The 13,186-nt window shown below is 42.5% G+C and overlaps 2 protein-coding genes across 2 annotated transcripts; one reads left to right on the forward strand and one right to left on the reverse strand.

Moving 5' to 3' along the window:
* The first annotated feature begins 4,197 nt into the window (after nt 1–4,197).
* LOC118647915 lies at nt 4,198–5,731 on the forward strand. Its single transcript, XM_036293869.1, has 2 exons — nt 4,198–5,041; nt 5,132–5,731. The coding sequence occupies exons 1-2, from the start codon at nt 4,995–4,997 to the stop codon at nt 5,712–5,714; spliced, it is 630 nt and encodes a 209-aa protein (XP_036149762.1). The 5' UTR covers nt 4,198–4,994; the 3' UTR covers nt 5,715–5,731.
* A 733-nt stretch (nt 5,732–6,464) lies between these two features.
* Nucleotides 6,465–7,664, reverse strand: LOC118647907. The gene has a single exon (XM_036293848.1). It carries the CDS (start codon nt 7,662–7,664, stop codon nt 6,465–6,467), a length of 1,200 nt encoding a protein of 399 aa, XP_036149741.1.
* Nucleotides 7,665–13,186: the final 5,522 nt, after the last annotated feature.

Below are 13,186 nucleotides of genomic sequence, written 5' to 3' on the forward strand. Positions count from 1 at the left end.
CCGAATACGCGCGATAAAATAAAAAATGCATCGTTATTTGGACCGAGCCAAAGGCGAGAGCGTTTGCCAAGAGCTCTACGCAAGGGTGAATTGGACCACCAAGATGTTAGGAAATTTCCCGGAGGGCCATTGGAATTTCGAGGGCCCGTTTTCGCTTGCTGCATGGATACTCGTGGGAGTCTGATGTACTAAAACTTGTATACGATTGTACGGCGGATTCGACACCGTTGCCTTTCTGTTTCCCCAGGAATGTACGCAAGGTGGTTATTTGCGGGCAATGGGTAATCTAAAGCGCGCGCGCGTGTGTGTATGTGTGAATTAAGTTTCATGTAATCCGACATGAATTCGTAACGAGAGTACGATGGGTACAGAGTCGATCGTTTCACTCTTGTAATAATCCATTTAGTTTAATCTGTTCTAAATTAATTCTGCGGATACCGCTAAGCCTCGTGCCCGAACGGGCGTCGACGGCGCCAAGTACGTTAATCAATTTGCCGAAAAGATAATGGCAGTATCGTCGCTGCATCTGAACTAGCGTTGTCATCGTCGTAGTCGACGAACGACAGCTTGTAGAGCGATCGGGCGCCGAACGAGCGACAATGTCCTCGCGTTCCCTGATACGAGCGAGTGCCTCTGCATACGGCTTTGTCGAAACTTTCGGTCCTATACACGAGCACGTGTGTGAGTATCCAACTACCGAGCCGGGATACCCTTGAAAGCATACGTTTCCCGGTGCAGAGGGCTGCCTGGTTATACACTGCAGGCAGGATATTACGGAAGCAGGTGTGTACGCCGCTTAACAAACAAGGAGTGATTAATAGCAGCCTCTCGTTGCCCTCGATAACGCGACGTCGTCGTCCCCGGACGAACCATCCCCAAAGGCGTCATAGCCAGGTAACTGCGTTCAACGTTATGACGCGTTCCAGACTGTTTTGCCAAAAGCGCATGTGACAAATTGTCGCCGTTTACAAAACAGTACTTCGTCGCCGCTTTCGCATCGAGTCATCGTGTTCATAAATATGCGGAGTGCATAAATATGCGATCCAACGCGAAATGCTTTGATACCCGCTTGTCACGTTGCATCATTGTCGTATAACATTGCAGCGCAGTGTATTTGCACAGTATAAAATCATGAATCACAAATTTTCTGATAATTTAATCATTAGTACGTCTTTGTATTTAATAACAGTATTTGCGCCATATTTTATATTATAATATACACGAAAATAGATATAATGATATATAAAAGAATTATTTACAATATCTTATATTAAATTGCAATTATTACACAATTGTATTTAAATTATATTCAAAGAAATGCTGTATAAAATGATAAAAGTATTGAGACGATAAATAACTTAATTCGAAAATATGTTTACATTACGTAATATGAGCAAAGTATTAAAAGATTGTAAAATTATTACATATTGCCAAAATATGATAATAACTCGCGATAAAATTTTATACGGTAGTGAATCTTGAACAATATCGATTACAATGATTACGAGAATTCGTCGACAGCGGCGTTCCACGAGGAGAGACAAGCGACAAGGACCGATCTGGATCCTCGTTGACGCGCCGGAAATTACATTCCACCGTTGGTGCTGTAATAATGGGACTAGTGGACGCGATAGGCGAGATTTTAGGGTGTGCCTGTGCGTTTCGCAGGGTCCAGCAAATAACCAGGAGAAAAAGGATGACGATCTTGTTTTCGATAGTGATCGCGGCTCGATCTATCATCCGGCATCCTGAAACGCCTCCATGATAGTTCGCAACACCGTAGGGTCGAAGGGCCGTAATCGACTAAGAGGAAAATTATAGCAATGAAGTTACTCGGCCGGATCGGAGGGTAAAAAGTGTCAACTCGTTAAACGATGGCGGTAGATGCCAAGAAAGTCTCTGATATTTTAAGTACGGAAATTATGGATGAAGCTAAGTGTTAAACTACTTTTATATTATTTTTAAATTAACTCGCGGTAATTAACTTAAAATTTACTTTAATTTTAAATTAACTCGCAAGCGTTACATAAAATCTGCAATTCGGTGAAAGATTTAATTTATTATATCAAATACGTAAAACATAATTTATTACACAGTTTTAACAATCGAATAAATTATTGGCACGACAATTGCCAATAAATGCCTAAGCATTTATCTTTTTTTTACCAGGCAAATTCTATAGAGCCCCATTGTACGACGTTGTTAAAACTTTCATATAAATTATGTAACCTTCCTAACGAGTAATAGATTCGACTCGTTGAACGCACGATAAAGACACGTTCAATTTACTACATTATTCTCTAGAGAAAAGGTCAAGTGGATCAATATGCGCGTATGTAATATGTGGTACATCAAAGGTAATAACGCTCCCGTAGGTATTTGCTTCCGCGTGTAGAGGATAGCGATCAATCGATCCATATTCTCCTTTAAACGGATATTGGACTATGCGGCGTGTGCGTTTTTTCGCTTCTTTTAATCGTTATTAAATGCCGGCACTTTGTTATCTATCGCTCATATATCATTACTTTATAAGAAAACGTAGGACATTAGTGCGATAGACGATCTTTAAGGGGGTGTAGAAGGGTGTCCTAGAACACTCTAAATTATTGTATAAAGGACTCTAATATATATTATGACTTTTATAGATCTATAACCTTACTTTTATGGATATATACTTATACTTTTATATATATATATATATATATATATAAAAGAAGCACGCGCATTAAGCACTTTTCGGGCGTAAATGCCGCGAGGCTACGAAACAATGATTGTCTGAGATCTCGTCCCTTCTTTTGAGATGGAAAATGTTGGCTGCAAGGGGAATACGCCTTGAAAGACTCGATTCACCCAGCTGTAAATATAGCGAGAAATATAAGCGCCAAGGGTCGCTAATTCGGATTCATGTTGATCAAATTCGTCTTTTTGCCATTAGCAGATTGTATAGCGCTCTCAAATGTACTTAATTAATTTGGTGAGGCTCCACGATTTGTCGACTGTTTCTTTTAATCATTCGAATGGGTTTAATGTATGGTCACGCTAATGACTCCTCGGTGCTGATTTTACCGTAAATAAAATAATGAGATTTATATATATTTACAGATGATAAGTATAAGTAAAATTATAATAAGATTTGTGCCGAGATAATTTTTGCGATAGGTGATCTACGGGGTTTAGTGAATAATTCCACTCGCGCGCCAGTTAACTCTATCGGCGGGGAACTGATCGAAATCGAACTAAACACCATGCGATGAGTGTAGAAAAATTCGCTGGCGGATCCGCGGCGGTGTATCGTCGGTTCTGGAATCTCGCGAATCGATTACCGGGATACGGGCAACAGCGATATCGCATCCGCGTCATAAATCAATGTCGAATGCGTGGTAATCGAGCGCGATACGCTCTCACTGTGTCGACGGCAGCCGGTATTAATTCCGACGGCCGACTCGAGCGAAGGTTAAGGCACGTCGGGCACTCGCCGACCGGTGGACTCATCCGCGCGGGGACGTACCGCGGAAAAGAGCCGCGTGCAATTTCTGCCTGTTTTGCAACCGCTCCGCGCGCCGTTCATCCCCGTCCCATTCCATTCCTCCCTCCGGAGGGTTCTTTCGTCCGTATCTTACTCTTCCTGCCGTCGAATCACCCCTCCCCCTCCCCCTCACCCCGTCGGCCGTTCCTTCTGCTAAGTGCACCTCGTCTCCGTCACCCTGTTCCGCTACTTCGTCGCTGCTACTTCCTCCCTTCCTATACGTCGTCCGGTGTGCCCCTCGATGAAAAATTCCTGCCACGGACGGGCGACTGCTGCGCCATGAAAAAAAATAAAAGAAATTGAACTTTTCGCATTTCGACTTCCGACGCGGCCGATGACGATTTTTCGCTGCTTCCACGCGATTTTTGATATCGCGAGTCTTATCATCCTTCAGTAGGAATAGAAGGGTGGTTCTGACCCATGGGATCTCAGGGGGGGTGAGGGGCGGGGGGGGTATGACGTCACGGGGGGTATGACGTCACGGGGGGAGGGGGGTATGACGTCACGGGGGGAGGGGGGTATGACGTCACGGGGGGAGGGGGGTATGACGTCACGGGGGGTATGACGTCACGGGGGGGTATGACGTCAGGGGGGGTATGACGTCGCGGGGGGTATGACGTTGCGGGGGGGAGGGGGGGGGGGCTTATCAGTGTAAACATTTTTATATAAACTCAGTTGTAACCTGATATAAACATTTTTATATAAACTCAGTTGTAACCTGATATAAACAAATCCCAGCCGCTTATCAGTACAAACTTTTATGTAAACAACATGCTAGTTGTAACCTGATATAAACAAATACCAGTCGATAACCGTTTATCGGTATGAGCATTTATGTAATCTCAGTTGTAATCTGATATAAACAATTACTTAAATCTTTCTAAGTAAAACTATATGCGAGCTGCAACCTGATATAAACAATTAGACCCTGCGGCTAAGGGTAGGTATAAACAATTTTTATCTATGGGTTTTTCTGTCACTTATCAGTATAAACATTTTTAAGTAAAATAATATGCGAGTTGCAACCTGATATAAACAATTAAAAATTTCTAAGAATATTTATTGCACGGAGCGCCGAATCGTCGGCAGCTGATAAATTTATTTGGTAGCTCTTGGAAGCTAAAAAAACAAATAACGTTAACCATATCCGGTAGCTGCTTGTTATAAACAAATTTTTTATCTCACGGAGCGCCGAACCGTCGGCAGCTTAAATTTCTAGATAATGAATCGGCAGTGAACGTGTTAAAAATTAGATATTTGTGGAGGGGATAAAAATTAGATATTTTGTAGAGGGGGATAAAAAAATGAGATATTTTGTGGAGGGGATAATAACATAAAAAGAGCCCTCGACAACGTTATTACATCAGTCAGTTAGTGGAATACGAACGGTAAAGCTTCATCTACGTTACCGCAGCAGTTGATTGGTGGAAGTCAGATTGTAAAGTGTCTGAAGAAAGAACCGTACGAGATGAACTATTACGTTCCGATCCAACAGAATGATGGGTGCGATAAATCGTAAGTATTTTTAATTAAAAAAAAAATCTATATATTTAAATCCTATATATTTTTTATATTTTTCTATAACTTGATATATTCTTTTTACAGAACATTATCGCAGCCACGCTATACTCCTCGCATCCTGGGAAGGCGATTTGCTTTAACCGTCACTGCCTACAAATATTTGGATATCGGAGTCAGTGTGGGACTTGAACCTTTTGTGGAGATGATTCTTGGTGACAACAAAGGCAATCAGATACCGCTGTCACGTGACGTATGGATAATAATGATCGAGAAACGCATGGATATTGAGCGACTCCTGCAGTCAACCACTGTTACATCGCTGTGGATTGATAATCTTCTTATAGAACTCGTCAAATTACATAACGGGAGTGTCGTAAAATTTACATTAAATAACAAAGCCTTGTATATGAAACCTTTGACCGTGCAATTTTTACTAAATCTTGAAGATGTCATCAATAATGTATACTTTAAATTGTCGCGGGATATGTTTGTAGTGAAAGAAAAATATAATCGATTTGTAAACTGCTTGCAGCGAAATAATATTAATAATAAGTGCGATGCTGTAAAGCTATTAGATGAAATATGTGTAAAAACTTCGCTCGTAGACTGCGAACTAATGGTTTATGCATCAGACAATATTGTATATGATGCTTTGAATAATAAATAAATATGTATTTCTATAAACGTTTTAGAATTATTTTTTTCTATCAATTATCCTAACTTAAAAAACTATTTTAATTAATAAAACGGAGAAGAGGAAATATAAACGGGGGTAATGGAAATATAAAAAAAATGCACAACACATAAAAAAAATTATTTTTTATTGCTAGACCACCAGTTAAACAGTTTAAATACATTTTGTAAAGCGCAGTTGTTAACATGATTTCGACAACGTAAGGTGTACGTAATGTCCAACTTATTTAGAGGTTTTATGTCTTCGTAATGCACTTCGATATTTTCGACATTAGCTTCCTCTTTCGCCTCGTCCAGGAGTAAGTCATGCAGCCATTCTCGTTTCTCACATCCCTTTACGTACACGACAATTTCATCATCGGTTGCAGTTGTACCCATCACTGCCTTGGTAATTAAATCTCTAGCCATGCTGTGCGGAATCAATCCATCCTCCCATGATATTCCGTGATGATTCACTTTCAACCACGCCACCTGACGTCTTTCTGCCTTGGTAAGGTATTCCCATGGATAGGTGGGTGTAAATATGTAGTGGGTGAGTTCAAATCCATCTTTGAGAGAGGCAAATTCCTTAACGATAAATTCTCCACCAACGATGAAACCTTGCAGGTCCACGAACGTTGGTACAGACATGACAGATGTCGTTGAGAATACTGTGATCCGTCTCGACGCGTTATAAATTTTTATATCATTCTGATATTGTTTTGGAGAAAAAGTGGCGCCGCACTTAGGTAATTTTGCGCACAACGTTGGTCAACGGGTTGTACTGAATCACACGATCGTGTATAATGAGACAGTACGCTGTAGTGTTCGCGGGTACATTTTCTCTGCATTCAAATTCTAAGCGTACGTCCACGGTTGCGCTCTTAATCGATTCGTTTTGTCGAGAGCAATCGATAATCACGAATGGACCATTATGTCGAAACGTGGTGACGGATTGATTCGGCTCGAGATAATCATATCCGTAATAGTTTTTACAGAAATGTGCATACGTCTCGTACAGAATCGACCATTTATTTTTATCGAAATCCAGATTCAGATCATCGTACGGATAACATTCCGAGTTTAAATAGAGTTTTGCGTTGATTAATTTGCAATGATCGAATCGGCTCATGTTTTCAGACATGATATTCTTCCGACCAGCCTGCAGAGCGAAAACGACGTATCGAGGCTTCTCAAGCTGAGTAGCGGTCTTGATGGCCCACGAATGTTTGGTTGTGCTTTGCAATAAAGGATACTGGTACAAATCCCAAGAGCGAAATGCCATGCTGAGGTATCGCCCGCTTTCCAGAGCACGCAGCATCGACAGTTTATTTATTTCGTTCAGTAACACGTGCGGCATTCGCCACTGAACTTTGAGTAATTCAATCTTTGGCTCCAATTCTGAACTTCCCATCAGACAATTGTTATCGTTACGCGCGCGTATTAAAATCAGCTCATGGCGAGCGTTGATCACCACGCGTCTGTAATCTTCACAAAATCCCAACAGCATGTTGAGCGGTACGCAAAAATTAAAGTATCCGTTCGGAGGATTCCACGGATCCCAGCCGGCGTTCCTCGCGATTACGCTTCTGGCGGCTGACATAGTTACATAGTTCTTGAGGGTGCTGGTTATTCCGACGTTTCTGTTTCGATCAATTTCCACACCGTCGAGCTCGTATCGAATCTCATCGAACATGAACGCGACGCAATTATTTGCCAATGTCACATCAGATCCCGCAACTGGTTTCTTTATTATAAGTTTTCCTTCAATGTATAGAAAACTTTCGTGCGGTAACGTGTAAAGATCCTGTTGTTGTATAGGAATTCTTATCTCATCATTGTATTCGAACGTCGTGTTGGCGAACGGATTGTACGTGTGAGTCTCGATCTTGACGATGCGATCGTCAAAGATCGGCTCGTCCTCGATATTTAAAATATCCGTCATTGTCGCACCGCAAATCCCAGAGATTGTAGATATTCAACGTTCGACGCGGTGAGCCTCTTTTCCTTGGAACAGTCGGATGATCGAATATTATCGAATGTCGTCGCAAAAGTATCGGATGACTGCTGTAACGTTGATGTTTTCGTCGTAAAGATGTTTATTTTTCTGGCGCGTTCCGACGCGTGTAGTACGAGCATCTCACGTTCGCGTTATCGTTGCAGCTGTCGTCGCACATGCAATCTGACGGTAATTTCTTCTCCTCGAAAATCAAGCAATCGTCCGTTCTGGTCAACCACGCGTATCGTCAGATTCGTAACGCTCCGCACGATGATCGGCAGGTAAATGATCTGCGACGGTCTTTCCGAGATCTTATATCCAGGTGGAACGTTCGGTGAAAATTCATGTATCGCGTGCACGCTTTTGTCGTTGCTGTACGCGCCCGCGGTCACGTTACACTCTACGCGGATAATGTTTACGTTCATTATGTTGATTGACACGTCCGACTCATGCCATATTCGCGGTTCTAGTATACGCTTCGATGTGAATCCCAGGAGCGAGCCGATGTTGTTTGGTTTGCCAAAATTTATTTTGTGTGCGCATCTGATCTCGCATCTCATCGTATTATAGTTTGCGCGGATCGTAATCGGATCTTTATCTCCACTATTACTATCTTCAGCCGCGACGTCACGTCGCGGACGTATTTGCGAAATCTCACGTTTCAAAAACTCATTAATGGCATGCAACTCGTACGATCCCTCGGGAATCGTAATCTCCGCGTTGTCTTTGCCAAAGTAAAATTTATTGTTTGAAGCATTCACGTTCGGTATCGTGTTATATGTTTCAAAGATCGCTAAACCGAGCTCGTAATCGTCGTCGCTCAAATCTATAGCCGGAGAGTAGCTTGCCGCGAGAATGCTGCTCTTGCCGCTCAGCGTAAATGTCAGCGACATGTTTGAACGAATACTGAGATTAAACAGCGCAACGTCGGTCTTTAAATCGAGTGTAAAAATAGCAGACAAAGTTGTCCGCAATTCCTTTGATCGTAAGTTTGATACGACGTTCGATTGTACTCTATCTTTGTCACATCGTCCCCAAAATATCGTACGAGTTCTCTGGGTGGCCGCAGATTGCCGAAACTGTCGAAATACGCCATGTGATTTCTCCTCTTTGCGTACGCTACCCAGTGAGTACCGGGGCCCTCCGCATCGTCTAGATTTACGATACCGCTCTCGTTTTGACGCGCACCGCTCGTCGGTAGCGCGTTACGCATAAACACTCCTCTGAAATACGGGATACACAATCGTTTTGCCAATTGATGTAGTTGCACGTTCGTCGTCACACCTGCGGGTATTTTTAACGCCTCTTTGACATATTTTTTCGTTTCGCTTTTACACCTTTTCCGTACTTGTACGGGGCGAGGTACAGCCCTCGTCCGCCTCTGTACGGGGCGAGATATACTCCGCGCCCTTCCATCGCGCGATTGTGACGTTGCAGCTCCTCGAGCTGACGTCGCGCAGCTTTGCTGTCGTTTACCACCTTTGTCACACCGGCCGCGCCGCCGATCAATGATCCGAGCGCGCCCAATATCGGTAAAATTGGTAACATGCCGCCTCGTCTCGCTGTCGGAAGTATACGTTTTTTTTTCGTTACCTTTTTTTTCTTCTTCATGCCCATACCTATCTTTGTCTTGGCTTTCATGGCTGCCCAGACGGCAGCGGCGGCTGCTCTTTCTCCGAGAGCCGAGTCTTTCGCGATTACGCGTGTTTGTGCTTTCGTGGCGAGTATCTCGTCCGCCACGTGTCTGTCGGCGAGCTCGTTGCTGCGAGAATACGCAATGTCGTGTTCGCGGCACGCCGCGTCCAGCGGATTTATACCCCTATCGCCTCTAGCTAATCGTTTTTCCAAGTGCGTTCCCGGTCCGCAAAATTGATAACCGGGGATATGTAGCTCGAATGGAAGCGCGTTTATCGCGCGATTCAAAAGATGACCGCAGCCGCTTTTTACCTTTGCGACAACTGGCATTCGGTACAATTCTTGATCAACGGCGCGGGTCCGTCGATGTGCGTTTGCTGCCACGGCTGATTATAATGCTCGTTGCAGCGACGATATTGTTGAACTTCGAAATCAGTCTTTATATATTCCGGGAGCTTGTCCCACACGTGTTCGATATAGTTGGCGCACTCGCGTAACAGAACGATCTTTGGTACGAATTGTAACTGTTCAGCGCTCAAATTTATAATATTGGAGGGATGTGATAGTATGAGATACATGTTTGCTACTGAGCGATGCGCGATTTTGCATGCCTATAAATAGTGGTTCCTGCGAGGTTTTTGTTTCCTAGTAATTCTTTTATTATTTGCTTTAAAAAACTGTGCGAGTACTATTATGAAAAAATAGTTTTCAAGCCATGAGTGAAACGTCACAGGGCTATAGTTTACTCGAGCATCGACGATAGGCTCAAGTGACATCTCCACAGCGTGGGGATGATAAGTACCAAAATCATAAACAGTAGCCTTCGAAGTCGGACTGACCGTCAGTTCAGTCTGAAGTTTTGCGAAGACACAATGGACTTTTACAATTCCGAAACAATGGCACTGGTTGTAAGTACTTCTTACCTATTTTTACATTATTTATATTAATTTATATCATTTAGATTAATTTATATTAATATTAATTCATTTTTGCAGTGCCTTTGCTGTGAGGAAGAGGTGCATATAGCACTTCCAAAAAGTTTCCCGGCTATAGGATATATATATATCCATAGCCGGCAGGCGGTGCGCACGGCTCATCGCCATCCAACAACTTTTCCCGCATTAGACCCGGCTGCATACATCGATTTGCCTGCAATCATTGTAAGTACCATTTTTTATATTTCAACGTATATATTGCGTATTTTTAATAAATAATTAAATAATATACTTTGTGCTTGTTTTAGTGCATGTGTTCCGGCAACGTAATATTAAGAACCGAGATATCCATTCCGCAGCACGTGAACATTCAACAGCACCGATTGCGGGTGCAGTGCAGCCGCCGGATAGATCGAAAATATCATGACTGGATATGGGGGGATATTGAAGATGACAACGATTACAATTACGAAGATATTTTTGACTTACGATATTTATTCGGAATGGAGGTGGTGGAAAAGCAAAAAAACCCGGAAAACTGGGACTATAATGGTTACGCAAATTACGTTTTAGATCAAATAGAAAATACATTTTTTTTTATAGAAATTAAAAAAATATATATATTTTTTATAGTTATATAGTACTTTTTATATTTTAGATTTTATATTATTTTAGATATATTTTATGATTATATTTAGATATAGTTATATGTAGTATTTAAAAAATGTATTATACAATTTCTTTTTTTTAGTTTTATAATTATTTTATACAGTTTATAATTCTATTATTAATATTTTAAATATATATATATAATAGATATATCGCGTATCTTTTTTAATCACCCCTCAATCCTGCATGCTTTCCTCATCACACGACTGTCGATACATTATAATTCTATTATTAATATTTTAAATATATATATATATATAATAGATATATCGCGTATCTTTTTTTAATCACCCCTCAATCCTGCATGTTTTCTTCATCACACGACCGTCGATACATTCCTTTTCTCCATACACTGCGTTTACACACACTCGCGCACGCACACACGCACGCACACACACCTCTAGCACGCGACCGTCGATATGCGATGTCGCACCGTTGATGTCGATATTCTTTCTCTACACGCTGTGTTCACACATACGCACACATACTCACGCTTTCTCTAGCACGCGACCATCGATACGCTTCTTTCTCTACACGCTGTGTTCACACATACGCGCACATACTCATGCCTTCTCTAGCACGCATACACGTGTAACCGTCTTCTCTGTTACGTATACACATGCGTAAGTGCCTTTTTTAGCACACACACACACACACACACACACACACACACACACACACACACACACACACACACACACACGTCTTTCTCTATCAAGCGCCTCTCTAGCACACACGACGCGCGCATACGTTTCTTTCTCCGTGCGCTGCATTCACAAACACACGCACACACCTCTATCACGCATGTGCAAACATACAAAGGCGTATTTCCATAGATCGTACACCGCACTCACACACCTATAAATAGGACGTTCGATTCCGATGTGTAATCAGATTCGGAAAACATGAGATTCGTGCGACAACCTTTGACGATTTGCGTAACGAATTACGACGATAAATTACAATCGATGGGAGACGGCGGGGTGAGGCGTAAGCATGGTGCGATGCTGCCGAATACTATACGCGCCATCATTTGCGGTCCGTCGAACTGCGGTAAAACCAACGTTCTGATAAATTTGTTGGAATGTCCACACGGTGTACATTTCGAGAACGTGTACGTGTACTCGAAATCGCTACAACAGCCGAAATATCGATATCTGGAGAATTTGTTGTCGTCGATGGACGAGATCGGTTACTTTACGTTCTCCAATAACAGTGACGTCATTCCACCGAGCGAGGCGCGTCCAAACTCGATTTTCGTCTTCGATGACGTTGCTTGCGATAAGCAGGATGTCGTGAGAGAATATTTTTCAATGGGTAGACACTCGAACGTCGACTGTTTTTATCTCTGTCAGTCGTACGCGAGAATACCTAAACATCTTATACGCGATAACGCCAACCTGCTGATCCTCTTTAAGCAGGACGGTACCAACTTGAAACATGTGTACAACGATCATGTAAACACCGACATGTCGTATGATGACTTTAGTGAATTATGTCGCGATTGTTGGCAGCGTGATTATGGATTTTTGATGATAGACAAGGACAGTGCACTTGCTAACGGGCGATACAGAAGAGGATTTAACGAGTTTGCAATACCGCGAAACAGTTAGTCGTTATTGATACCTTGTCGGGGTGAAACGTGCGATCAACACTCTCTGTTAACATGGCTGAAAACAAAGATATGCGTGAGCGCGAGAAAATCGCGAGAGAAATTGAAAAAACGAGCGAATCGATTCGAAAGAAACATCGTGCTCTAAAAACCGGCAGGATCGAAGAGGATATCGTGACTAAGAGACACTTTGAACCGTTGATCGAACCGCTGCAAAAGATTATTGACAATTCCGGCGTACGCGCGATAAAAGAGGAGCCGATCGGTAACGTTTCGTTCACCCGTAAACGTGAGAAGGAAGAGGGGGAAGAATATGCCAGTAAGAAAAAACGGTCGAACGTCTCGTTCGATATCTCTGCAACACCGCAAAAATCTAATCATTTACAAATTTCAAACGACGTACCAATGATAACCTCTACACCGCGTCCTACAACCGTACAACCGATAGAATCGCTTGAGAATGTTTTCGAAACGACGGATGACTCGCTTGCGACGATTGTTCGAAATCAATTACAGACGTCGCAAGGACGAAAAGCATTGCAAGCTCAATTTGGTCCGCTGAGTCAAAAATATGTCGTGACTGTCCTGAGCGGTAACCGAGAGAGCGATGTAGACAT

This window comes from Monomorium pharaonis, chromosome 11, assembly GCF_013373865.1.
Source record: "Monomorium pharaonis isolate MP-MQ-018 chromosome 11, ASM1337386v2, whole genome shotgun sequence".
Classification (NCBI taxonomy): domain Eukaryota; kingdom Metazoa; phylum Arthropoda; class Insecta; order Hymenoptera; family Formicidae; genus Monomorium; species Monomorium pharaonis.

Excerpts from the sequence above, each read along its gene's own strand:
- LOC118647907 (XM_036293848.1), bottom strand. The coding sequence starts at position 7,664 with ATGACGGATATTTTAAATATCGAGGACGAGCCGATCTTTGACGATCGC.
- LOC118647915 (XM_036293869.1), top strand. The coding sequence starts at position 4,995 with ATGAACTATTACGTTCCGATCCAACAGAATGATGGGTGCGATAAATC. Across the intron at positions 5,042-5,131 it reads AATGATGGGTGCGATAAATC|AACATTATCGCAGCCACGCT; the intron begins GTAAGTATTTTT and ends TTCTTTTTACAG.